This window comes from Dreissena polymorpha, chromosome 1 (assembly GCF_020536995.1).
Source record: "Dreissena polymorpha isolate Duluth1 chromosome 1, UMN_Dpol_1.0, whole genome shotgun sequence".
Classification (NCBI taxonomy): domain Eukaryota; kingdom Metazoa; phylum Mollusca; class Bivalvia; order Myida; family Dreissenidae; genus Dreissena; species Dreissena polymorpha.
This window is the reverse complement of record NC_068355.1, coordinates 48017902-48045503: the sequence shown is the minus strand read 5'-3', so window position 1 is coordinate 48045503 and position 27602 is coordinate 48017902. Positions and strand designations below refer to the sequence as shown.

Genomic DNA, 27602 nt, shown 5'->3' with positions numbered 1-27602 from the left:
TAATGCTAAAGCACGTCCTTTCGAAAAGGGTTTGTTATATTTATTAGAATCTTGCACGTCTGTTGAACCGACAGTGAAATATGTTATCTAAGTGATCTCTTGTTTTAGCACAAATTCATATTGAGTCGTTTTGCATTTTAAGCTGATTGGTTAAAAACTCATATCATTTGTTTAAGTACATGTTTCTTTTTTAATTAACATTATTTAGCTTTATATTTGTGGAATTGAAAATTTCCTGAAAGGGTGGACAGAGCATCACCACAACAGTTGAAAACTAGATTAAGGTTCTCAAGTCTTGCTGTATATCGGTGGAACTGTTCATTCCGACAGTTAGGTATTATATTATTGGATGGATGCTATCGTTGTACATGTGAAGGATTCTCAGTTTTGAATGTTGTAACATGTACACCGTTTAATTATAAATAATAAAAATAATTCACTTTTATTTTTCGTTTATTTTATTGTTGTTTTTGCCACAATTGTTTTAATCTTAAAACAAAAATACAAAACATTATTGACCACACAGTGCCATTTCTATTTGTAGTATAAAAACATTAATTAACATTTCACAAACTGATCAAACAGGACAGTTCATAGAATTTAAGTTTTAGTCATTCCTGCTCAAAGCTTTCTCACAATAAACTTAAATACAGTTGTAATAGCTAACAAAGAGGTATTTAATTATATTGTACAGACAAATGTCTTTTTCATGAATCGATCACTACATATGTTAACGTTTATTTTCTAATCATCTTGATGATTTAAGCTGTCAATTTTCTGAAAACAGTTTATTTAAATATAATAAACGTCAAAAGCAAAATCAACTGTGTTAATGTATACACTTTTTTGTCCGGTGCAAAGTAAAAATGAAAAACATTTCAAAGCACATCACGCTCATAGATTGCATTACACTATCAAACAAATCGAACAAATCGCAAACCAAAGACAGTTGTTACTTTCTCGCAACTCTCAGTTTCTATTCAAACCCAGAAGATACGGGCATTTTCAGACATCCAGAAACCATTATATGTTAATATAGATTTGCTTTTGTATGAGATGATGTTTACTTTTTGTATACTCCATGGTCGTAAGAAGATCCGTCTACCGCCCGAGTCTCCGTTGGCATGTTTAGTGAAAGTGTCAAGAACTTTGATATTCTTGAGCTCACATTGTCCATGAACTTGTCTAACTTCTGGAGCTTATTTATAGCTCTCGCATTCATCTCTTCACCATTGCCGAGCGCGCTTAACCAGCTTTTCGTATTAAAGTACATCGTGTCTAGATCCCTGTCAATGTGTTCAATGATCGCCTTGGTGTCTTTGTGAGGTATTGGCTTCATATCTTCTACATTGGGCTTGAGCGGAAGCTGTGGTATGTCCTTGAGCTTTTTCGGTTGGTCGTCTGCCATCATCGGAGCCAGCAAGGAGCCGGCGGCGGCGGGTTTGTCCATGAGCATCTCACCTTGAAAACCGGTATGCCCAATAATGTCCTTCCACCAGTGATCGGCGTCGGCGCTATCTTCGTTGAGCCAGAATTTCCAGTCATCATCTCCGACGTGGTCGTTTTCTTTGTCAAATTGCTTCCAGAAATCTTCGTCGCTCATTGAGTGTTCATGTAGGTCGTCGTAACCCTCTCCGTGATTGGGGTGGTCGTCGTAACCCTCTCCGTGATAGGAATGGTCGTCGTCATTATCATGGCTGTCAGACTCACTATTGTCATCGTTTTTGAAGATTGGCGGTAAAACTTCGGTGATTTGGGTAACTGACGTTATCACATTCGGTGTTGTTGAAGTTGACGCTGGGGTAGATAGAGTAGTCATTGGCGGAGTGAGAACGGTTGTTGTGTCCCCAACCGTGGTTGTTGAAACAGTCTCTGTCGCGTAAGTCGTTGTAGTTTCTCTGACTGCAATTGTTCTAGTCGCTGTTGTTGTTGTTGTGGAGGATTCGGTTGCTATAATCGGTTGCTGAGTTGTTGTCGATGCAGCTTCCGCTGTGGTTGTTGTTTGACCTCCTATAGTGGGCTGTTCGTTAGAAGTACTTACCACTGTGGTCGTGGGCGTGACTGTGGTCTTTTGTGTTTCGGGGTCTGAAGGTACAATTTGAATAGGGAATTGTATGTTCCCGAACGTCATTCTCGGTTTGCTAAAGGACGTCTCGGTTTTCATTGAAAAGGGGATTCCTTCAAGCAGCGATGGGGACGGAATAGAGGCAGACGCCGTGAGAGCGATGCATAATGCACCTGTAAAATAATGAATGAATTAATTAATTAATTAATAATTGATTGAATGAACGAACGAATTAGTGAATGATTAAATAAATAAATAAATACGTAAAACTAAGCATGGATATTTATAAATATAAACATTTAAACGGAATTAACACACATTTAATAGCTGTTTTACACAAAAAAGCATGTACTTTTTTACAAGACGTTTAAAATCCACAAAGAAGAAAAAGCAAGTATATTAATTGTATAAATTGTATAGTGATAGGAAATAAATCAATTTATTAGTTTATAAATATTGTATGATCTGCATTTTTGTCAAAAATGCAAAATAAACAACAACAACGTCTCAACTTAACAAATAATAACGTCCGAAGCATCATTTTACTTGTTTGTCTATATAATGAATGAAACTCAAATGTAAATTAATTTCGATTGACCGACTGCTTATATATTTATTTAAGCCGTGCGGCTATCCTACGTATAACGTTAAAAAATCAACGTTCAATCGAAAATTTCAAATTATAGCCAATGATAATTAAATCCAAATTAAAACAAGCGTTATAATTGGTTTGAGATTTTACATATTTGTAGTCGCTGGCCCCAGTCCATACCAGATGTTATAATTTTGACGCTGAAATATTTTGTTTGGTTAACTTACCAATACATGTTTGGGGCATCAATTTTACATTTATTATTTCCGTGTTTATTTTTCTTAGTTTATCCAAAGACCTTTAGATAACATCTATAGGTCTTTGGTTTATCAGGTTCTGCTTATTGGAGTTTAAATGAAATAATTCTACACACACACAAAATAACTTCAATAACTGAGCAATATAACAAAAAAAATCTTGGTCACCGTACAATAATAATAATAATAATAATAATAATAATAATAATAATAATAATAATAATAATAATAATAATAATAATAATAAAAATATAGCCTTTTTTAATAATATAATATTGCAGTCAACTATTTATAAGTAGAAATGCCGTTCTGTTTAAAACCCGTAAAATCACTTTATTTATAGAATTTATTGCATAAAAATTGTTTCCGCGAATCACTGCGATTCAATATCGGTGTTCGAGTACGATGTCAACAAAGTCGGGAATTATTACACATTCCGATTTATTCGCCGCTTTCATTCACACCGGAAGTAACGTAAATTGAACACCTGTTAATGATCTCAATAACGAACTTGCATAATAGGGCCTCGAATGGCTCGATGCGGCATTGTCGGCTCGGGCACTACTTTAATGAACCCCGGGTACTCTTAAGTAAACTTACCCACTTTGTATTTATCATCGTTTTGAGTATCGAAATGTGTTTTGCCCTTTTTCTCGATGATTCCAATCGTTTTAGGATATATGTATCAATAAAATAACATTTTTCGTTATGAAAAAGGCATTTCTCTTTTAACGTATGTATGTATTTGGAACCGAATAGTAACTTTAAGCCAGAATACTTCGAAAAAAATCATCATGTTCATCGTATGTTACTAAAATGCAAATTATCGTGCCGTTCGACTGCTTTCACTCATGTCGACAGAATGGGCATTTGGGTTAGCGCAGTCTGGTCGGGAGCCACCCTGTCTGCTATGAAATCAGGCAATACTTCATGGCCTTATTTGCGGACTGGTATGCTCACGACCAGTTGCGCAGACGGGACTGTAGCTACAAAATAGGCTATACGACATCAAAATAAATGCAATATAACATTCTGTTTTTTTACTTGAATGTCTTTGGCATACGAGGTTCGAAACGTGTCTACAATACATTTAAATACGGAGTTCAATATACATTTTTTAATCATGGTTAGTGAATAACTTAATTTTGTCAATAACAAAACGTCGCCAACATTTTCTATGACAGAAAATTGATTTTAAGCAAAATTTTAAGTCTATCATGCTTTTAATAAATGCCCAACTTGCTGTTTAATAACTGTGCCTATAGTCCTATAGCGTATTTGTTCAACCTCTACCCCTAGTACATATATACCAGAATTAAGATCATGCGGTTGACTCGACTATGAAGAACTGGATTCCGAATATATCTGTCGTCAGCATACTACATAGTGTTTTAAACGTGGTTTTCCATGTATTAATGACGTCCTGTTGTTACGTCGAGATCGAACCGTCATAAAAAGTAACGTACATGTACATTCTTTAATTCATATCACAGAATTGCGCATTTATGTCCAAACTTCACCGCTGTTTGCGTTTTCACCCCCGGAAACCCGATATGCTGTGAGAAGTTGGATGTGCAAGGAGAAGTTGCCGATAGATTTCGATGAATTTCGGTAGGGTAAGTAAATCCAGAACTAAAATTGTTTAAAGGCATTTTTGAATTAAAATATATTTTGGTGTATGCAAAGGAGGTATTACCATGTATGTTAGAAAAGTCTTGGTTACTAATATTGAGGATTTATTGAAATATGGTTATTTAAAGTCGACGATGCAGGGATTTGTCCCATATTAGCACTTTATTTACAAATTTCTTTAAAGGTATTCCAGTGAAAAAGTTTTTGCACCGACAATTATATTAATCAATGTCCCCGAGTAACATATCCGCCAGGGTTTCTTAAAAAAATCGTATTGGTGAAAAAAATCGACTTTACATTCAACATGTTGATGAAAAAATGAGATGACGTGGTCCTGTACAAAGATGTCGAGATATGACATGAGTGCAGTTCATTTATAACCTTAAAAGCTCACTATTACAGCTGATTTATGCCCACTCTGATGAATTGTCATTGAACTTTAAGGTTTTATAATTATATCCGTTCTGAAGCTAAGTTAATTTCAGCTTATTTGGATCTTTTTTATTTTTTTTTATTGTTTGAAAATCATTGTGAATGTAAAGCAATTGATTCATACAGATAAAAATATACGTCCGGTAGGCAATCTAAACATTTATAATCATATTTTCTGCCTATAGTTCCAATTATGGGTAGACTTTCATAAATGTGAACTAAATTTGGATTTATTATACATGACTTCAAGTTGAAAGCTTTGCGAACATCTCCGACAATGCACGCGTGTAAATGTTTGTTTCTTTTCGTTCTTTTTGGTAATGATATATGCAAAATGTAAAAAATTATTTTCAAAACCCAATGCGCGCCTCCTTCTTATGTGTATTTGCATAGATAACACGCATTTTTCATCTGATGAAGCCCCAAGCTTTGAAGGAATATATTCAGCCATATTTCAGCAAATTATAACATCGTACCATCGCATTAATGCCATCGTACTATCGCGTTGTCGCATTGTCGCCATCGTATTGTCGCACTGTCGTCATCGTACTATCGCATTGTCGTCAGCGTATTGTCGCACTCTCGTCATCGTAATATAAAAGACCAGAGCTATATCATTTAAATGCAATCTTTACGATTTCTCTCAATATGCGTTTTACTCTCTAATGGAAAGTACGCCGTAGTTTTAAATGTTATAATTTGCTGAAATCTGGCTGAATTAATATATGAATTAATATATACAGCTTAGCAAGAGGTTTACTCTGCGGAGATCGCCGGAGTCATTAGTACGCCAGCGAAAACGGGTAACGCTTTTGAGAAAGCATTTTGCATGTGACATCCCCTAATTCACTGTCTTCAATATTATGAAGCAAGGGAGATGTTTTATGAAAATGTGTACCACGGGAACCTTAACTCACACACTACTTTAAAACATTAAAGAAACTGATACTACTGTTTATATAATCCTACCAAATCTGGTAGAATTTTCTTGTGATGGCAGAGAGGAAGGACAACTCTGCGTGGAGATTGATCCCCGTATTAAATGTCTACAATATTATGTAGCATAGGAGAAGTTTTCATGAAAATGTGCACCACGAGATAAGCTACCGACTTTCAGTATTCAACGCGGAGATTAACTCGTGCATAAATCAGTCCATTCGGCTGTCAAGTCATTTGTTCACATACGTTTCAACACTCTCGTTTCACGTTAACATGACAAGCAGTTGCATCCCTTAGGTGTAAGTGCATGTTCATTTGAGGAAATAAAATATTCAAGACTGTTACGATGGAGTCTTGCTTATTTTCTAATACACGGAATTTTATACGTAATCCTTAACATATGTTGGAAATGATCGTAAAATTCTCTTGTTTATTGCTCTTTTCGTATATAACCTCTGTCGGTGTTTTTTAGATATATATTTGATATTTATACAAAAAACACAGCTGAGAGCACAGTTTCATGTTTGGTCCGGATACTTTAGAAGGATGTGTCAAGAGTTCTCATTATTTCATGCACGCTATTTTGGTTCGAAGACTCCATAAGTAATTTTATTATAAGTTTTCAGTGTTTAACATATACGCATTTTACAAAAAATTAATATAATGCCGGAACAATATTTTTTAACTTTATTTGATTTGTTTTTCGCCAAAATGTTATCATTATTAAAAACACATGTACAAACCATAATTAACAAGTGTATATCGCACAGTGCCACCTCAATGTATATATTTATATATATGAATTAAAATGAACGCATGCTTTACATTTGACTTAGCACACAATTTATAAAACAGGACAGTCTTTACAGTATACATTTGTGTCACTCCATTGTCAGTTCATACACACCAATGAAATAAATATATGATGAAATGAAAATATCAGCATTAATAAATACAACTTACAATTCTTATCAAATATATCATTAAATCTCCTAACAATACGAGTATATGAGCATCTGCTGAGATCCTGAAACCAATAAATATAAATAGATTATAGAAACATGTAATACATATTAAATGAGGCGGTGTTTATTTTCTATACGCTCTTTGGTCGAAAGAATGCCTGTTTATCGAACGGGGTTCTGGTGCCATGTTTAGTTATAATGTAAAACACTGCTCGGATATTCAGACGCTCAATTGTCCATGATTTGTCGAACTTTTGGAGTTTAGTAATGGCCTCATAGTTCCATGGTCACCACTTACCAGCGCTGGTTTTCATCTTTTAATTGTGAATAACATCGTGTCTAGTTTTTTTGTTTATGACTGCCTTGGTGTACGGTAAAGTAATTGATTCATATCAATCACATGGAGCTCGAACGGAAGCTGCGGAATGTTCTTGGACGCTTAGTCGCTTGGTCAATTACCAGCCTCAGCGCTTTTAACCAAAAGTTCCAGTGATTATTAGCGACATGATCGTCCTTTTGGTCTAACCGATCCTTCCACGAATCGTTGTCATTCATTAAGTCCTCATAAAGGTCGTCGTAATCCTCTTCATGATGATAATTGTCTTCATTGAAATCGTCGTCAGACTCACTGCTGTCGTCTTTTTTGGAGATTGGCGGTAAAACGTCGGGATTTCTGGTAACTGGGGAATTTACTCTCGGTGTTGATGAAGTTGACGCAGGGGTAGTCGCTGTCGTCATCGGCGGAATAAAGGCGGTTGTCGTGTCGGTTATGTTGGTTGTGAGAACAATCTTTGTTGTCGCATCAGTCGATGTAGTTTCTGGGACCGAGACGGTCTGTTGGCTGTTCAGTAAAAGTAGGAATTTCTGTTGTTGGGTTTCCGGTAGAACTAGTTGTTGTTGGATTTTCGGTAGATACTGTTGTTGTTGGAACTTCTGTTGTTCGCTCTCCGGTATAAGTAGTTGTTGTTGGAGATTCTGTTATTGATTCGGCAGTAGTAAACACTGTCGAAGCCTCAGTTTTTGGCTTTTCGGTAGTGGTTGCCGTTGTCGAGGCTTCTGTTGTTGTTGGAACTTCTGGGGTTTGCAGTTCGGTAAATGTAGTTGTTAATGTCGGAGCTTTAGTTTTATGTTGTTCGTTAGTAGTTGTTAATGTCGCGGCTTCTGTTGTTGACTGTTCGTAAGTATTTGTTGAAGCTTCAGTTGTTGGCTGTTCGGTAGTAGTTTTTAGTGTCGGAGCTGCAGTTACTGGCTGTTCGGTAGTAGTTGGTAATGTCGCAGCTTCTGTTGTTGACTGTTCGATAGTAGTTGTTAATGTTTCGGCTTCTGTTGTTGGCTGTTCGGTAGTAGTTGTTAATGTTTCGGCTTCTGTTGTTGACTGTTCGGTAGTAGTTGTTACTGTCGGAGCTACAGTTGTTGGCTGTTCGGTAGTAGCTGGTAATGTCGCATCTTCTGTTGTTGGCTGTTCGGTAGTAGTTGGTAATGTCACAGCTTCTGTTGTTGGCTGTTCGGTAGTAGTTAGTAATGTCGCAACATCTGTTGTTGTATGTTCGGTAGTAGTTGGTAATGTCGTAGCTTCATTTGTTGGCTGTTCGGTAGTAGTTGTTAAGGTTGCATCTTCTGTTGTTGGCTGTTCGGTAGAAGTTGGAAATCGTTCAGTGGTCGGGGATTCGGTTGTTGTCTGATCTGTGATATTAGTTGTAGAAGCTTTAGTTGTGGGCTGTTCGGTATTTGGCTTTTCTGTTGAGGGCTGTTCGGTAGTTGGCTGTTTAATATTTTTCTGTTCGGTAGTTATTGTAAGCTCTGTGGTTGTGGGGACGGTTATGGATGGATCTTCAGTAGTCAAAGTAGGTGTTTCCGGAGCGACAGTGTTTGCTTCCGTTGTGGTCGTGACTAATGTCGTCGGGGTCGCATTTGTTGTTGTTGATGCGACATCAGTGGTAGTGGTTTCGGGATCAGCGGGGACAGTTGGAAGAGGGAATGCAATGTCGCCGAACGCAATTTCCGGTTTCCAAGTGTCCACCTCGTCAGGCATAGGAACGGGTATTCCTATTGACCACGATGGGGGCCGTATGGTGGCACCCGCTGCCAGAGCGATGCATAATGAGCCTGTAAGAAAATGAAAATATAGAAATACATAAACGCGAACAAACAAACGAACATGCGAATGAATGAATCATCAACACAAATCAATCATATCAAAATGAAAATCGTAAACAAAATAATTAATACAAATGAATATAATATTGATGCAGATAATTATATAATAATATGTTCAAAACATAAAATGATTTAAGTAAACAGTATCAATATTTGTGTTAAAAAATTTGTGTACACTATATTATTAAATTATATTACCTGTGGAACACTGAGACAGCAACGAAACACTAATTGCATGATTAACATTCGAAACACTACACTACTGATTTGAATGTAGAAAAAAGAAACAATAAAAACACAACTTACATAATAATAACGTCCGTAACATAATAACACTTGTGTGGCTTTTAATACAAGAAATGCGATGAATCTGAATGTATAGATAATGCAATTTACTGACTTCTTATATATCCATTTGAAACGCATGCGACATCACATATCACGTGACAAAAATCAACGTCCACTTAGTAACGCGTTGGTCACGTCCAATAGTCACTGGTCATAATAAGCGTTTAGCGAGGCGTTACGAACGTTAATGACCGCGACGTATATAGACGTAACGTAATGCTGACGTGAAACCGTCCAGTAGTTATGAACTTTCAGCATAAAAATATTATGTTTACTTGTTGTTTACAGATGTTTTGGGGTTGTTGTTTACAACAGCAGCAATATTTATTGAACAAAATACTAGTTTGTGATATTTTGAATTTTAGGTGTATTCATGAGTAATTTATATACATGAAGTGACGTGTAATTGTTTTCACCACATTCCAGCTGTATGGTGGCTAGCTTATGTCCATTCGATGGTAAAACGCTTTTTGGGGAGTGCTTAAATGTAAACTATGATTTATTCCATGCGCGTATTCTATAAAGACGAATACTGGTCTCACGATTACACAATTGTTTGCTGATTCTTAGTTTTAATAATGAATAATAAAAATATATAATAGTTATTACAAAGCGTTGTCTGCCAATGAATAAACGTGACATAAACTGTACCCTTCTGAACGTTTTCTGCGATAAATATTTTATGAAACATTTTCCGTGATAATAATACCCTTAACGTGATATATTGGCGAGCTGATCAGCACCTTTACATTTTGTCCCGAAAACTATTATAGGGGTAGATATGTTGTATGTGAATGTATGTCAGTAGTAATATGCGTTTACCCATGATAATATTTTTTCGAGCAACTATCCAGATAATTTATTTATCTGACGCGTGTGATATATACGGAAGATTACGTTAGTCAATTGTTCCAACAGTTTGTATCACTCGAGTGGCTTGTGTGATGACGTATCACACGAGAGGCGGAACAAACTCTTGGAACAATTGACTAGCGTAATATTCCTTTTATTATATACAACAACTAACGAAAACAGTTAACAATTGTATTTTTTACTTTAACAAAACTGACAAAACAATGACTAAAACTGTACCCCATATTTTATTTAAGACCCGTATGAATACAGTTTATGTAAATTAACGTGTAAACACTCGAACCGGGAAAACACAGGTTTCCGACACGCTAACCTTAATGCCATCGATAATCCAATGTGTGTAACAATGAAGTTGACAACTTTAATCCGATGTTTATAACAAAAACGTTGAAACAATATGCACTTCCACTTCTATCTTACATGTCTTTATCGAAACTAAGTTTAAACCACACTATTTTATTGCATTCATATCGAATATACATTTATGCATGACAAACACACACTCCAAAATACGTTTTGAATTCGTTCGGTGTTTTTAACAAATAGATTACTGTTAAAAAACACCACGTCCGACAGGTTCTTAAATTCCAAAGAGTTTAGATAAAACTATAGTGTTTCGTCACAGAAATGAAGTCACACGATGTACTACGTAATATATTTCGTAATATACAATATTTCTATTTTCGGTGCGCGTAATGTGACGTCATTAAATGGGTCGAAGTAGTCCGGCTAGTATGGTAATACGGAATTGGAAATAGCGAGTAGCGTAATACGGAATTTTTTATTTCAACGATTGATACAACCTGTATTTTGTAAAAAGTATTAAACCGGTATATAATAAATTTTCGTATGATAAGATTATAGGGTACCGCGAGTTGCTGCACCAGATTTGACTGGTACAATGTAGGGCACTTCCATTAGTGAGAAGTTAGTGATGACAGGTTTGTTAGCTGAATTGCATAATTAATGGCGTATACCACAATTTAAAAAGTGGCTTATTACAGTCGGTGTTACTAGTACCACGCTTGTATATTATTGTTTTTAAGTTTATTTAGGTCACTCGGAGCTTTATCGCGTTGCACTATTTGTCCAGGTAATGCTAGTTTTGAGCACAACAAGGTCAAATTTAACCCTGCTCCCTCAGCAATCGCTAAATAGCTAATTATGTGCTTTTCACCAATACGAACCGGGATCGATTCCAACTTCTCATGTTGATTGTGTTTATTGTTGGTGGTCGCCATAACGGGCTGGCGGGTTTCATCCGGTAACACGTACATCTCCAACAACATCAGCATAGGGCCATTATAAATAAATATTTTAGAAAAAACAACAAAAAAAACACAAAAAACCCCCACAACAAAACAGTATGTTGAGCGTAATAAATACCGCAACATGTGGACACTTCTAATGCTTTCAAAATGTATCACATCGTTATCATATTTTTAATTTAGTCAAATAAGGATCGCAACTTTGAAATGTCTAGTAGCACACTATTTGGGTAAACTATTTTTTGAAAAAAACAACAACAACAAAAAACAACAACACATTATTACCATATGAAATTTTATAAACAAAACATTTTTTTTATTCACAATATAACATTCTAATAAAAAAATAACTTAAACCACAAATGCTTATGAAAACATCAAATGTAACAACTATTTTAGCTGATCCATAGCATTAGGTATGTTCCGTCTCTGGGATGATTAAATAAGATATAATATTATGGCAATAAAACTGATCAGATATTCATCAGATTTCCGCACCTAACACTCGTAAATAAAATAAAATAGTTTACTTCATAATTTGTATTTTACTCGCAGGGTTCATTTTCTTCGAACCAGTTTTTTTTGTTTAATATATTGACTCAGCTGTTTTTAGTGAGTGCTTTGAATGTGTAAGTAACGCCCATAATTATTTTATGAAAATCAATTGTTGATAATTGTCTGTGTTTATATGTACGTTTACAATTGCCTCGTAAGAATATGGCAAATTAACTAAATTAAAGTGATGTCGATTTGTTCGATGTTGTAAGAAAACATTTGTTTTGTATACTAGCAATCTGACTGGGCTACTTATTAGCTGTAAATTGTGACGATACTTTTACTTATTCTCTATTATTGTATTATTGTAAAAACCGTTTCCAAACACATTTAGACACACGATAAAAAGCGATACATAATATGTTATGTTATTTCAACATGGATACTATGAAAACTTAATAAGCGGATATTCGTTTATAGAGAGCGCATCACAACTGCTGATATCCAACTATTCTGGTCAGTTGAATCTATCAGATGCACTGCACGAGATATTTGCAAGTAACGCATGGAAAACCATAAACAAGATTGAAGCTGCACATGGTATTTTAAGTCTTAAGCCCCAGTCCGTTATAGCTTCCGGTTTAACACGGATCATATCCGGCACGATCCGGCATGTGAACCTTAGAGCCGCCACGAAGCTCACTACATCGTCGGAAGATGGACGGAAGCGGTGGGGAGGCGGATGTGGCAGCGTACAGGATGGGCGGGATGGTCAAGACTTCGATCCGCGTAGGTCATGGAACGTCAGGGAATGTCCTTTGGCTCCGGGAGGCCAACACATCGGGTTTTGAAAAGTTCAAAACTGCCTTGTTGATCCACGACGATCCGGGACGATGGCAGCATCCGTGATGATCATTGATGGTCCGTGTAGCAGCGGTATAGGGTACGAGGACAGCCTATTTATGCATTGGTTAGCCGTGTGCGTCCTTGCTAGTCGGTGAACACATTTCACGTTGTAAGTATATGGTTTTCATGGTATATTTAATATGTGTTTAGTGTATTGAATGGATAAACTGTATCGGTCAAGGCGTAGGCATTTTATCCGGTGAGCCGAACTCGATAAACTTTTCCTATCCAAGGCACTAACCATCTATTCTGTTTAACCTAATGCCTTCATTGTGTGAATTTATTCTTTGCTTCAAATATTTATTGTTATGGATAAAAATAACAACTCGATTAAACTCAATAGCAACCGTCATTAGTTAGTTTACTATGCACAAGTCACGTGTCAGCTAACCGTATATCACTTAGTTTATTCCACATCTCTTTATCTGACAGTAAATATGGAAATTGAACGGATGAAAATAACTAACTGCAATAAAACATGACAAAAATGAGTAATGGTTAACCATCCTGACAATCTCGTACCAGCTCTTCAACATAGACCCCGACTCCAGATTAAGCGTTACTGCGTTTGGATTCCAGAGGTCTGTATGCTTTGCCGTGCTTTGTATTTCTTCTTGCTCATCGTGTACAACTTACGGGGCTTCTTTCGTCGATCGGCCATGTCGACACTCTGTTCATCTGAAAGGACGAATGGCGTCTTCCTTGGTTAGCATCTCTTCCTTTTTAGCGTCAGTTAACGTGGTTCTGCTAATTTATGTATATCTACCTGTAATGCTGATGACGATCTTGATCTGGGCATCAGGCTTGTTTCTTCTAGTTTCTGCTGTTCTGGATCGGTAGCGGATGGTTTTCATAACGATTGTTTGGGACCTGGAAGTGCCGTTTTTACAGTACGGTTCATTTTGACTGAAATTTTGCCGTTTTAATATGTACACAAAATACGAGGTTACAAGTTCGGGATCGGATTGCAGAATAATGGAATCCCCGTGTGTGATTGAGTCTCTGTGTGAGGCATTTCGAAGTTTATGATGACCTTCCGTGCTTGAGGCTGCATTATGTGAGGAACTGGGTAGTGGAGAGATTAATTTACTTTATTCACAAAATTGTGGACGAATTTTAAATCATATCGTTATTTCCAGTTATTGTTGGTTCTGACATATTATATGATAAGTGTGGTTTTGTGCTGTTTGGGGTGGGGGGGGGGGGGGGTGAGCGAGCCAGAATATCCCAAGGAAATCCCATCTGTCCGGTTTGGTAACATAACTCACATGCTGCCGCAAACGGGTATTGAAACCATGTCACCTAGGTGAGAAACCTATGTATCACCCGAACAGCCTAATTGATTGAATTACCGGAAATCAACCTGCTTTTTATATGTTTTATTGTCGGTCCGGAGCAAATCGTGTTTGTTCCGTATCGCTGCTTTGTTTATCCGTGGCGTTGTCGTGTAGGTCCGGGATGGTAGGACCGTGTAGGTGACGTGTTGGTCCGTGTTTATCCGGAGCTATACGTATCTGTTCCGCGTTGGTCCAATGCAGTCCGTGTGGGCTATGTTGATTGTGTGTTACTGTCATGACTGCCGGTGTTGGAACGGGTTGGTCCTTGTGGATGGCGTGTTGTCACCGGCGTCTTTAAAAGACCGTCAACGCTAAAAAATTCCAAAAAGTCCGAGGATTGTCCCTTATCTTGATCCGGGGGCTTCGGGACGATCCGGGACTGCCGAGTCCATCTGTGCTTATATGAGAATGCGGCTTTATGTCATATTCTTGGTGTGTATGTGTTAATTCAAAGATTATTAACGGTTTATCTCCGTATCGTCACTACTGCCTCGTGTACTCACCTGCCCCTGTGACATTTCAGGGGAAAAACAGTTTTGGACCAGCGTAGGTTTAATTTACCCCGGCTGCCCGGGTATTCGCCAAATAATGGCCTATGAGACCTTAACGTGCACTCGCAGACAATTTGAAGACAATTCATCTCTGATTGCCTCGCCCTCGAGAGGACAATGTCACTTCGCCAAGGGAGTGCTGACAGTCTTCAAAGACATATCCTTCTCATTACTAGCATGCTACGCCGCCTCTAAGGCCGCTTTAGAAGTTACCAGTAGTCGATCCGACCACAAAACGGTTTCCTCAGCAACCGAGCCTACTGACTTCCGCCGTATTTATACACACTCATAATCTGCATAAGGCCAACCCATCGATGTCTTGATCGGCATCGCTGCTCAAGATCCATCCCACTTATCATGTACGCTGCCACATCCGCTTCCCCGCCGCTTCCGTCCATCTTCCGACGATGCAGTGAGACGTCGATGGATTCACGGAGCCACCCGCAGAAGTTTCTCGTTCGACCCTCTTCAGACGATATAGTGAGGACCATGCGAATGCGCATGGTGGTATGGAGCTGCGCTAGCTGCATATGACAGGAGAACGTTTTACGCATGATGCCACTCATTTTAATGATGAATATCATGAGATATATCACCAATAGAGCATCTCATAATACCATTCTCACAACACACAGGACATCTCACCAACTGTTAAATTATACAAAACTAACAAACTGAAAACAAAAACTGAATAGATATATTACAACTTTGCAATCGAAATGTGGTACTTCAAACGGTTATAAATAGTAACATCATTATTTGAAATACAAATGTAAAAGAATACGAAGTCATATTTTATAAAAAGTAATATTGTTGCATTTTCTTAGAACAGAAGTGCTTATTACATGTAGCAGGCATAAGATACATGTTATTGTTCGATTTAACGTCGCTGAATGAATGCTTTTATTTCTTTTCATTGATTTCAAGTGTAAACTTTAATTCCGAACCACATGAAATCGAGGCATAATGAATTACTTCATCATGCGGACAAGAAAACGAGAAATTTCTATTTGAAACTGCAATTGTATTGTAATATGAATGTATGCACCGGAAACTAGTGTCGCGAACGAAAGTCGCCCTCGACCAAACGGAATTTTTACTGTTATCTTGTAATCTTAATATTTCCATTTAATCACAGTGCAATATTTTACATACTCGTAAAGCATGTTTTATAGTATCGTTTTAAATAATATTGAGTTATGAAGCAACTTGAGTTTCACCTGTTGATACGTCGGATATTAATATGTACATATTTTCTCGTAAGGCAAGGTATGATTCAACAGATTGAACTAATCTAACTAAAACTAACTAGAAATACATGTAAAGTGAGGACCATTATAACTTGTATTTTATTTATGTAACATTGCTGTCGGTGAAACGGTTTCGTTATGTTTATCGTACGTTAGTTAGCGTTCAATTTTATAAGTATTTCTTCCAAAGGGAAAAGTCAGTGCATTCAGTGTAATCAGACGGGCTTGTCTGTGTTGGGTCAACCGATGACTATCACATGTTCAATCATCGCCCCAGCTGAGGATCTGATCAGTGTCCGAATATACAAAGATCAAACAGATTTGCTGTTTGTACCAATCGATTACGCTGTCCCAAAACCAAGCCTAACGTTTTTTGAACCTGACGCTGGTAAACGTTTTAACGTTTTCGTAAAAGATACGTCGGAGACCAGCCGCTCCGTTTCCGTCGTGTTTGGTAACCTTGAATGCCAGGACAACGGGACGTATGAGTGGGTATTGCGTGTATCGTCAAGGAAAGTGCTGGACGTGACGCAGCATCAACACGTTATTGTTAAATGTAGAATTGTAATCATTAGAATATATCCCGTCCAATTAGAAGAATAGTATATAAGGCGAAATATATAAGATACTTTATTCCAAAATATTATCCTTAAATAAGAAAAAAACGCATATTCACTCACTCTTTGTTTTTGATCATCGTAAAAAGCGAGTACATAATCTGATAAACAACTTACGTGAATGTGAATATTTACTAAATCTTTATAACACGCGGTAATGAACAGTGACGTTTAGTTTGCAATTTGTTGTCAGATGTTCGTTGGAGAATACTACATAGGGTTCAATAGATTAATTAAGTTTTTGTTTGTCCATTTCAGTATATCCACAATTCAACTCGTTCGACAGATTTCCAAGAACAATAATGCCGGACTCCAATATCTATCAAGGTGATGTCGTGACATTTATATGCCTGGGAGACGTTGGCAACAACCCAGTCGGGACACTTGGTTGGTATTATTATGTTCAAGGTGACGGCACCTCTGTCCAAAACTTTACAGGCCTAGCGACCCCTGACAGTGTTCATTCCAACAAGACATGCTCGATGACGGCAGTGTCCATGCTAACATTTAAGATAACGGCACAAATTCGAGAATTCGTCGTGAGATGCACCGTAAACCAGGGCGTTCCGTTTACCCTGACTGGATTGGGATATAAAGAAACACCGGTTTTGAAAGGTTTGGGCTTATTCCAAGAGCTGAGTTTATACATGTACATAGTTTCATGTTAAATTATTTGTTGCATTCAAGATTGTTACTATTTCAAAGCCAGTGTCAGAACTAATTTCAATAACTCGGTTTCCTCAAACAACATTAACGTAAACAATTTATACATATTCGAGTACTATACAGTTAAAAACACAAAAATGAATCCCTAATAACGAATAAAACTGTGTTATACACAATAATTAAATTATACAAATATATTTACTCAATTCATTTTCTTTGTAAAAAAAATATACTCAGACTACACTTATATCAAAACACAACATACGCATATATATTCCAGTGAAAGAAAGGCGCGCAATGGACAATCTTGAGCCCAGCTTTTCAACGGGGCTTACAATTGTTATAACGCTTCTTGTTATCGGTGTACTTGTTATTGGAACCATACAATATCTCAGGAGACGTTACAACTTCTAGTTTTCACGGGAAGGTAATGGCTGTTTTGTTACTGCAAGCCATAACCCATAAGAAATGACCTAACGTTTTGGACACAAGGGTTTTCCACCATTTTTTGTTCACGCTCAGAGTTATTTTATTTACGAATTTTACATGTGTCAATATTTGGAAATCGTACTCACACACGGTGTACAACAGTCAAAGCATTGTCGTTATCAAAACCCAATAATTTAAAAAAAGGTATAATAAATGATTGATACGTATTAAAGATGCATTGCATAAAAACATAACTTTAGTCTCATGACTTCAGATATTGCAATGTGTTTGATACTTATTATAATATATATTGCATTTCATTTTAAGATGAATTGGCATTTGCTGAATAATGGTATGATTAGTTTAGTGTTATATTAGTCTTAAAATAAAACACACCATGATATTATGGCACAGGCATCACTATTGATGTTCATTTCAGATGCAGGGAACCATGTAGAGGTTGCGAATGTCTCCGTAACTTCCGTAGCAGACGGTGGCTATTTGACAAATATTTAATCTAGTAACACACACTAAAAGCTGTATTAATCTTGACAAACTTTTCGACAATCTTGCTAAGTATTACCAGTTAAATTCAAGCAAACGTAATAACTGCTTGTCGATAACCAATTTAGACGCATAATTGATTTTATATTTTCACTGCATTTTACAGACGAAGCAGAAGGTGCACCCTCTACATATTATAGGTAAACACTAACATATTTAATATTAATAAAACTAGTGTACCTCGTAGCACAAAATCACAAACTATTGCAATCTATTACATTCTGCTTATTGTTTGTGTTTCACTTTTCGCACAAACATACTTACAGACAATGATGGAAATAAAACGAAGGTTATTCTGTAATACTACAATTATAATTGGAGGTGGGGGAACACATGCCAATCACGCGCCAAAAACATTTCAGACGAATACCCTCAGTGTGTAATCGCAATAAAAAATCGAGACCGGAAGTTTATATGCCCTGTATTAAAACACGCGTGCGAACAACGATTTATTCCATACGCTTGTAAACAACAGGCCGGACGTTAGTTGACAACACACGATGACCTTAAAGTACGGTGTCTTGTATCACTAACAGAAATATATATTGGGAAATGTGATTTATAACCGAGTAATAATTAGTCACATGTTAATTTGTAACGAGTATTAATAAATTCGTTAACTGAGCCACCGCCTAAATCACTGTTGGCGAACTATGAACAATATTGATTGATTTTCTTTTGTTCAAAAATTGTACTATTATTACGAGCAAGTTTGTTAACGCCAGGCAGTATTCAAATACTTATTAAATAGGTCCATCATTTTTTCCGCTGTTAACAATGTATGGGTCGCTTATGTACGATTGCTAATTATGTATATTGTTCGTGCAAATGGTCAAGTATCATCGTGTATTTTTAGTGAGCCGACGGTGGTCCCTTTGCAGACATCGAGTGCGCATTCTGTAAGTCATCAATCGATGTCTGAATACACATGGCAAGAAAGTTCTTAAAGAAAAACCTTTTTATAAACTGTGCAAAACGTATACAATTGTTTAAGAGTGTCTGTATATCTACATACTGAAACAAAGACGTATCACTTTTAATAAGTATAAAACACATGGAACAAAATGAATGGTACTGTGTGAGTGTGTGTGCAAAAATGCCCATAAATGGTAGAGTGCAAATTAGTCTAACCACGAATTCCAATACATCAAGCTGATATAGTGTTGCTCTACGGTACAGAGTGTGCAGTTATTTACATATCATATCACAATACAGCGCTGGGAGCCTCGTTACGATGGTAACCTCTAGCCGAGGACGTCGGACACGATAAATGCATGGAATAAAATCTTCTACGTCAAGGGACAGTCTTGCTGTATTAGGTAAGACATGTATTTCCTCTTAAAATGGGTCATATGCCTGGACTTTGTCATACAAACAGTTTTTAAAAGTGTTTGCTTTTAGTAAGTTATTTGCCAGACAAAATTGTAGTTATTTTAATATTCCTCTTGTGTGCAAACATACTGCGTAAGAATTTATATGAGGTAGTTGTTCATAATACTATACATTATCGTTACACATTTAATGTAGTGCAAGCCATGTGGTTTACAAATCATGAGATGCAGGCAAAAAATAGAATAAGTCTGACCGCCAAAACAATAAGACTGCCCCTTTATTTAAACATAAAATAACAAAACTATTCACATATATTGGATAAGTAAGGTTACATTCATATTCACAAAAATATATATACAAAAGGGATACTGTCAAAAATAAAAATAAACGTAATAATGCTGTCACAATATAAATAATAATCACAATAAATACTACAAATATAATACAATTAATAATTTTTTATAGTTATCATAACAAAACAACTAGTGTTATACAAAAGAACGCATTGCACTTGTACTGGCCTGGCTGACTAATGTCTAATGAAAATGAATTCGACTAGGGACATTGATGAAACTAAGCAAAGTGAATCCCACAATAGTAATGAGGTTCATGTGACTTGTGAAGATATTTTTTATTTTCAAAATATTTTTTGTATAAATATTCTGTCAACTCTTTCAATACTCAAATAATTTAAAAAAAGAGAAACACACCTTTGGGAAATAAACAAATAAATGCTACCGTTGATAAAATGTACTACAACTTACTATTTTACCCATGTGTAAAATGTCTTTAAATTTTGCTAAATTCAGCTAGTAGGTCCCTGTACAAACATACATTCTCATACATTGTCAAATATCTATTCTACATCTAACATATAAATATATGTTAACTATAATATCTAAGTTTTTATTTTTATTTTTATGTTGGATCATATAGATATGTACCATTGTGCAAATCACACTAAACTATAAATGCAATTACGTACAGTCATAAACAGTTTCTTCTATACTGCTTGCAATAATAACATTATAAGGTGGATTTCTAACTTGGAGTATACTGGTTTTGCTTACAAAATACATTGCCCTCTTACTGACTAGTAACATACATTTTTCGATTATTTCCTGTTGGACGTCATAAATTGTAACTTTTGTACACATACAAATGAAAGAATACTTGCGATACAATAATAACCTGTATTATGATTGTAATGTGGCTTATTTCATACTGATATAACCATACAGGTGTATACATATACATATATTGATATTGATATATTGATATTGATACATTGACATAGTTCATCACACACTTAAAATGCGATCATATATGCATAGTTATACTTGCATTCACATGGTTATACAAGACTACATTCAATTACATATAACTATATATAATATATATATATATATATATATATATATATATATATATATATATATATATATATATATATATATATATATATATATATATATATATATATATATAATGTAATGTATATTTCATGTATAACATGTAAATATCATCCGAATTCATTCCTCATCCGAATAACGGTGCACATTATTTTTGTTGTTCACATATTGTCTATGCAGTGCACTGCATTTAGCAAGATAATGTTCTCCAAGATTTAATATATTTATATATTTGTATTTACCTTGTGTTTAGTCCATTATATGTTGTTTGTTGTGAGAATAATCCAACATGTTCGAAATTCCTGCACTGTCAAAATCGTTGCAGCAATGTATATTGATGACGTCATACGTAGGAATATGGTGGAGTGTTATTGCATGCATTTGACTTTAAAATAGGCTGTACAATTATAATATTCACTCCTCTATTTGTATAAAAAGATGATATTTATTATAACTTGCAAACTCTTCATTTATATTAACTGTTAAAACATAATAGTTTGCAGGGAACTATTTGAGACGCTGAATGCGTAAGAATTTCTTAAGATTTCATGCTGCAGCATTTAATATTGTATTGTTATACATGCATATTTAAAGGTGTCTATTGTTTCAAGTCATCAAACTTATTGCCTTCTTTGATTAAGATGTGATATTTATGATGATTGTCGATTTATTATTATTAGAAGTATGTTCTTGTTTACATGTAACCGCATTACTTCCATACATGGTGCAGGATGCTGCAGGATTGTGATTGGCTGCAGCTGAATCTTTGGCTGCAGCCAAATCTGCAGCATCCGAAGGGTATAAAAGGAGGTTCTCCGCACAGTTTTGGCAACAGTTGCTAACAACAAACATCACTGTTCGATCAATTGAAAACCCTTCCAAAAAGTAAGAAACAAACAGTAATACTTCATAAAACATTTTCATTTCACGAATGAGAAGTAATAATCAGAATTTGTTTGTACATTAACTACTAACTACCGGTGTTTAAGTAAAACGAACGTTTATAGTATTTCATAAAATATCAGTACTATTTATGATATTGACAACCTTAAAGCAGAGCAACTGTTCACCAAACGTCCATCCTTTTTAAGTCAACTCTAACAGTTTAGAGATATTATTGTATTATATAGCTCTAATATTTAATGCTTGTCTGAATAAAGATGCATTATGTAAAACGTTAAACGGTCTCCGTCTTCCTGCTTAGAGTTTGTTGCTGGACTCAAACTCAAATTACAATTGAGCGCATAGAGATGAGCAATTGTATCTTACATGTAAGGTAGCTTACAATATATATATATATGGACATTTTAAACTTTGCCATATCAAATTATTCAAATATATAAAGATATATACATTATATTACATACAGAAATACTATGACATGTATAATATATATACACACATTGTGTAAAAATGACTTCAAATTTCCGATTTAAAGTGCAATAGAAATCACATGTAAAAAACGTTCTAAAAATAAAAATACTTGCCACCATCCATATACATACTAAATATCTAAGTTATATAAAGTATACATCCAACGCTAACCAATAGGCAATACGAGATTAAATTATTTAATGGATAATATTTTAATGTATATGACTACGAAACGAATATAAAAATGTGTAATTCACAAGCAATATTTTATCAATATAATTCTGAGATAGACGATGTAATAGAATATGACTAATATCTAATACACATGCAAGGAAAATTTGGCTATCTCATATACGTTTCGCAACTGATTATCAATTACTTATAAATGAAATAATATAACAAATAATGTCGCGCAATTCTAAATGTTTTTTTTTCGGTCGTATAGAAAGTATTGCGAATGCTTTCCCAACCTCCGCTCATTAATTATTGCTTTGTATGTCGATCTGTGGCTTCAACGCCTCAATGACCTTCGAGAGCCGTAATTATATCCCTTTTGAAGTGGTCTAGTTGGGCTTTCGCTTTGACATGAATTGTGTTCTTGTGAACATCCGGAGTACCGAAAAATCCCGTAAACGTTTTATTTCAACGCAATCAATTTCTTGAAATTTAGCAATACATCCATGTTAACTAGTCAGCATTGGCTAAAACAATTAGTTGTCAACGAGTACATTATATTTTACTTAATTGTGTTTCTGATCTCAAAAGACAGAAATCTATGACAATTGTAAGTCATATTAAAGGGGCCTTTTCACAGATTTTGGCATGTATTGAAGTTTGTCATTAAATGCTTTATATTGATAAATGTAGACATCAAATTTTAAAAGCTTCAGTAAAAAATAAAATTTAAAAAGGGAAAAAAGTAGACCGCAGCCGTGCTGGAACCAGTGACCCCCGGAATCCTGAAGCAATAACGCATTAGCCAACTGAGCTATCTTGCCAATCATACATAAGACGTGTATTTTATACGTTATATAAGCAATCTTCGTAACTTCACAAATTTAAACGACAACAACAGAACTCTCCAAATTATTCAATTGTTTCGCGTTGCAACGCTTTATAATTTTTAGGTTTTTAAATCGTCAAAAGATGCATATAATGGCTATATCAGACCATGCCAAATGTTCAGTAATACTGTTTCCTCACAAATATCATAACTAAACCGAAAATTTGCGAATCTGAAATAACTTTTTTTTTATTTTGTCAATTTACCAAACCGTGAAAAGATCCCTTTGAGTGTACTTTTCTACTTTCAACAAACTGTGTTTTTCCTATATTATGTTGCATTGTTTCTTTGCTATAAGGACCTTTTATACAATAACAGTATACATCAGAAAATGGACTTAACTATCGTATTTGCATTATGATCGCCGCAATGTAAACTCTATAAGGTACATTAGGATGTTGAGTCGTATTATGCAAGCGATATGTTTGAAAACAACAACAACAGCCACAACAAAACAACTAACCCGTTAACACTCTAGACAATAGGTTAAATCATATATAAAACTATGATTTACTGTCTTCATCTACATCTCGTAAATCTATATGGAATAAATATTTAAAAAAGATATATAAGCAATGTAATGTGTTGACCTTCCGTTAAATTTCTAAAATCTCTTCCTTGAGGAAGCATCTTCAAACGATTCAAGGTATCATGTGATGGGCTCCGCTTTTTCTTTCATGGTAAACAACCATTGGTATTTTGATAGCACATAACATTTATTGCTGGCCATCACGACAATGTCTTACCTATCGCACATGTCAATGCCCATCTCACAATGTTAGATTGGGTCATAGAGGGTCCTGATAAACTGCCGTGTCGGCATGGGTTGTTAAGTTTGAGTCGCTAAAACATAAGGTGTGATTGGATGGTAAACCGCAGCATAAACTGTAAGCTTCAAACAGTCAACTATTTATTATCGATACCTTATTTTAAAAGTGCAAACATATTTTTCCAGACACAAATGCGCGTATATATTCTTTTTTTTTAATGTAATAAATCGTGTATAAACGGGTTCGTGTTTTCCTTTGATGAGCAGTTTATAAAATATGCGATTAGCACAAAAATTCAAGCTGAAATCAAAAAGAAACTGAAAGTAAAATGTAAGCGAATATAGAATGCATAGTAACTAACAATAACAGGCGATATAGGAGTTTCTAACATGGCGTGCTTGAATATATATATATATATATATATAACATACTAAAGGCTAAGACGAACGTCGAACGTTATAATTACAAAATAAACTTACCAATCACAGTTCAATGTCAACTTTCCGCATCCCATCCCGCGAAGGGGTGGGGATCCATCCGAATCCCTCAACAATCCTCGCTGTGCCGTAACGTTTAACTAATGACAATGATCAGCATCCAAAAAAAGGGGCGTGGAGGAACTCTTTACTGCTCGGTAATTTCCGGTCAAACGACTATGAACACGGAAATTTCCGATTATCAATTTCGATGCTTTACGGATTTGATGCAGGCTGTATAATTCATTTGCGAACGCACACGAATACTCGCGACAACTAAAAGCGGTACGACGTGTTCACGAAAGGCTGAAATAATTGAATTATCGTATAGATAGCAAGGACTTTTTGCTGATAAATCACTTGTGTTATGACTAGTTTTAAAGGACCGCCTTGTTAAACCCACTTTTGAAGCGCTTGTACATTGTATTGTGCTGATTGGATTGCATAAATCTTATTTCATTGTTTCATCAGACAACGTGGAAAAAAAACACACAATAACGTATAAACGTAACCATATCCACCATTATCAATTATAACTAATAAAATATATAATACCACTAAAAATATCACATTAACAACGCCAACGATGTTGATTTATCTCCCGTTGAAATATGCATTATGTATTTAAGTATCCAAGATATGAACTTTTTTTACAGCAATGACGATGACGAGTATATAGAAGCCTTGTTCTGAGAAAACTGGGCTTAATGCAAATGCGTAACGTTTCATCCAAGATTAGCCTGTGCAGTTCGCACAGGCTAATCAGGGACGACACTTTCCACCTAAACTTGATTTTTGGTAAGGGGGGACTTCCTTAAAACTGAAAATACCACAACAGCGGAAAGTGTCGTCCCTGATTAGCCTGTGCGAAATACACAGGCTAATATGGGACGACACTTTACGAACATGCATTAAGCCCAAATTTCTCAGAACAAGACACAATTAGAATTTCCTCTCAATTGAATCAATACATTGGCGTGTAAGGTTTTGTATTAGTCTCGGTATTATTTAAGTCTTGTTATTATGTAAAATTTGTGTTAACACGATAAGAGAATTTACAATGGACTTTGTCAAGTCCACCATAGGTTTATCGTAAATTTAATCCACAGTATTAAGATACGGCTATACCGTATTCTCCTACATCAGTTTAATAAAGATGCATTAATTTAACATTAATACAAATGAAATAAATGTATACCTAATACAAGCTTAACTATAATAAATAATATTATTAACGTTTTACAAATAGTTTATGTACAGTTTTGTATGAGAACGTTATTCTTACAGTTATCTGTTTTGGTGCTTTTTTAGCACGTGAAAGTGTGGCTACTTAAGCTTGGATATAGAAGTTTAGTACGTGGACGTCATTATTCGAGGTTTTATTGCCAGAAAACTATCATGTCCTCTCAGCACCTCCCCTCCCCCCTCCCTCCCCCGATCGCGAGCGCGAGTAATCAGACAAGTATTTTATTTTGGATTTTTTTGGTTTATCAATTAAAAAGAGATTTTCCTGTAAACAAGTCATATCTTTAATGGTTATTTTCAAGTATCACATAAATTAACTGCAGGGATCTTATTTATTTCGTGGTATGTAATATGATACATGAGTATTGATTCAGCTTTTTTGTTAGTTTTTTTGTAATTAAAAACAAAAACAACATAAATAATCTTAGTTTTAATATTAGTTGTTGTCATTTATAATAAGACAATGGCCGCTATCACCATGGCTATTATGCCCTTTGTGTGACCTATATGGAAAGTGCATTAAAATTCAAGTTTGGTCCCAACTATCGTGTGTCTAATGAGTTAATTAGGGTGGAGTGATTGGTCACACTTAGAATCTCCACATACCGGAAATATCTCGTCGATTTCTATAACCTCACGTTGGGCTCAACGAATCTGGCAACAGTCGTGGTGCTAACCCCATGCGTTCCTTTTTTTCCTTAGGTAAACCGTACCTAGTAAGATCACGAGTTCGAATACGTCAACAAGTGAAAATATTTGCGAGCTCCACAGAAATGTGTAGAAGCAATCTAGATGAAAAATTTAAATTCTTGGGGTCGATATTTCCTGTAAACAAAGTCGCCATCAACAAAAATCACAAAATTGTGTTTCAAAGCAGGTACTTAATGCAGCCGTTCTAAATAAAATTTGGAATAGCTATTTAAAAGTCTTTTGAAATTGCCATAATGCAAAACACTCGGTTATATTTAATTGTTGATCCCGTTATTTTTGCAAAATGCATAGTTGAATATGTGAAATAAACACCATCAATTAGTCATCAGTGCGAATTAGAATTTGATCAGTGAAGGTATGCACCATACTTTAACAGCAAATGAGCATGTATTTGTATTTGTTAGGATGTTTTATGCTATGCCATTCCTCTGCCGTCCCTAAAAATTCGAGTCGCGAATAACACATTTCTCGCTCTGAAGCATCATGCGTGCAAATGTGTTATTTTCCTATTAATCACTTTCATTTTCCATTTTGTTTAAATCAGCATAATTATCTTCACACTATGGCAAGCGGTTCGACGCATAATCCCAAGAAACTAGGTTTCTCATGAGAACCTAGGTTTCTCATGAGAACCTAGGTTCTCAGAATGAGAACCTTGGTTCTCATAAGGTTCTCATAAGGTTCTCATAAGGTTCTCATAAGAATCTCTCATGAGAACCTCAGTTCTATGTGTCTATGAGAACCTAGGTTCTCATGAAATACCTAGTTTCTAATAGAACCTAGGTTCTCAAGCGTAAACTAAAGTTTTCAAATGAGAACCTAGGTTCTTATGAGAAACCTGGTTTCTTGGGATTTCATAAACCTAGTTTCTCATGA

At 35.5% G+C, this 27602-nt stretch overlaps 3 protein-coding genes across 8 annotated transcripts in view; 2 read left to right on the top strand and 1 right to left on the bottom strand.

Annotated features, from left to right (window-relative positions):
- LOC127879193 (uncharacterized) overlaps positions 1-27602 on the top strand; it is a 341912-nt gene that overhangs the window by 15724 nt on the left and 298586 nt on the right. The window lies entirely within an intron of this gene.
- Positions 1-27602, top strand: part of LOC127879229 (glutathione S-transferase-like) — a 252638-nt gene that overhangs the window by 67336 nt on the left and 157700 nt on the right. The gene's annotated exons all lie outside the window — the stretch shown is intronic.
- LOC127879111 (salivary glue protein Sgs-3-like) lies at positions 480-24900 on the bottom strand. Of its 3 annotated transcripts, none has more exons than XM_052425798.1 (2): positions 24774-24889; positions 480-2238 (listed from the first exon to the last, which is right to left on the bottom strand). In XM_052425798.1, the coding sequence occupies exon 2, from the start codon at positions 2162-2164 to the stop codon at positions 1064-1066; it is 1101 nt and encodes a 366-aa protein (XP_052281758.1). In that variant the 5' UTR covers positions 2165-2238; positions 24774-24889; the 3' UTR covers positions 480-1063. The 3 variants fall into 3 exon arrangements, 2 of the variants coding, with proteins under 2 accessions (XP_052281758.1, XP_052281750.1); XM_052425790.1 differs by lacking the exon at positions 480-2238 and adding an exon at positions 6631-8988 and having other exon boundaries at positions 24774-24900; XR_008048923.1 differs by lacking the exon at positions 480-2238 and adding an exon at positions 21164-24367.

Bases quoted from the DNA above. Each gene is read 5' to 3' on its own strand.
- LOC127879111 (XM_052425790.1), bottom strand. From the start codon at position 8,914: ATGCCTGACGAGGTGGACACTTGGAAACCGGAAATTGCGTTCGGCGAC.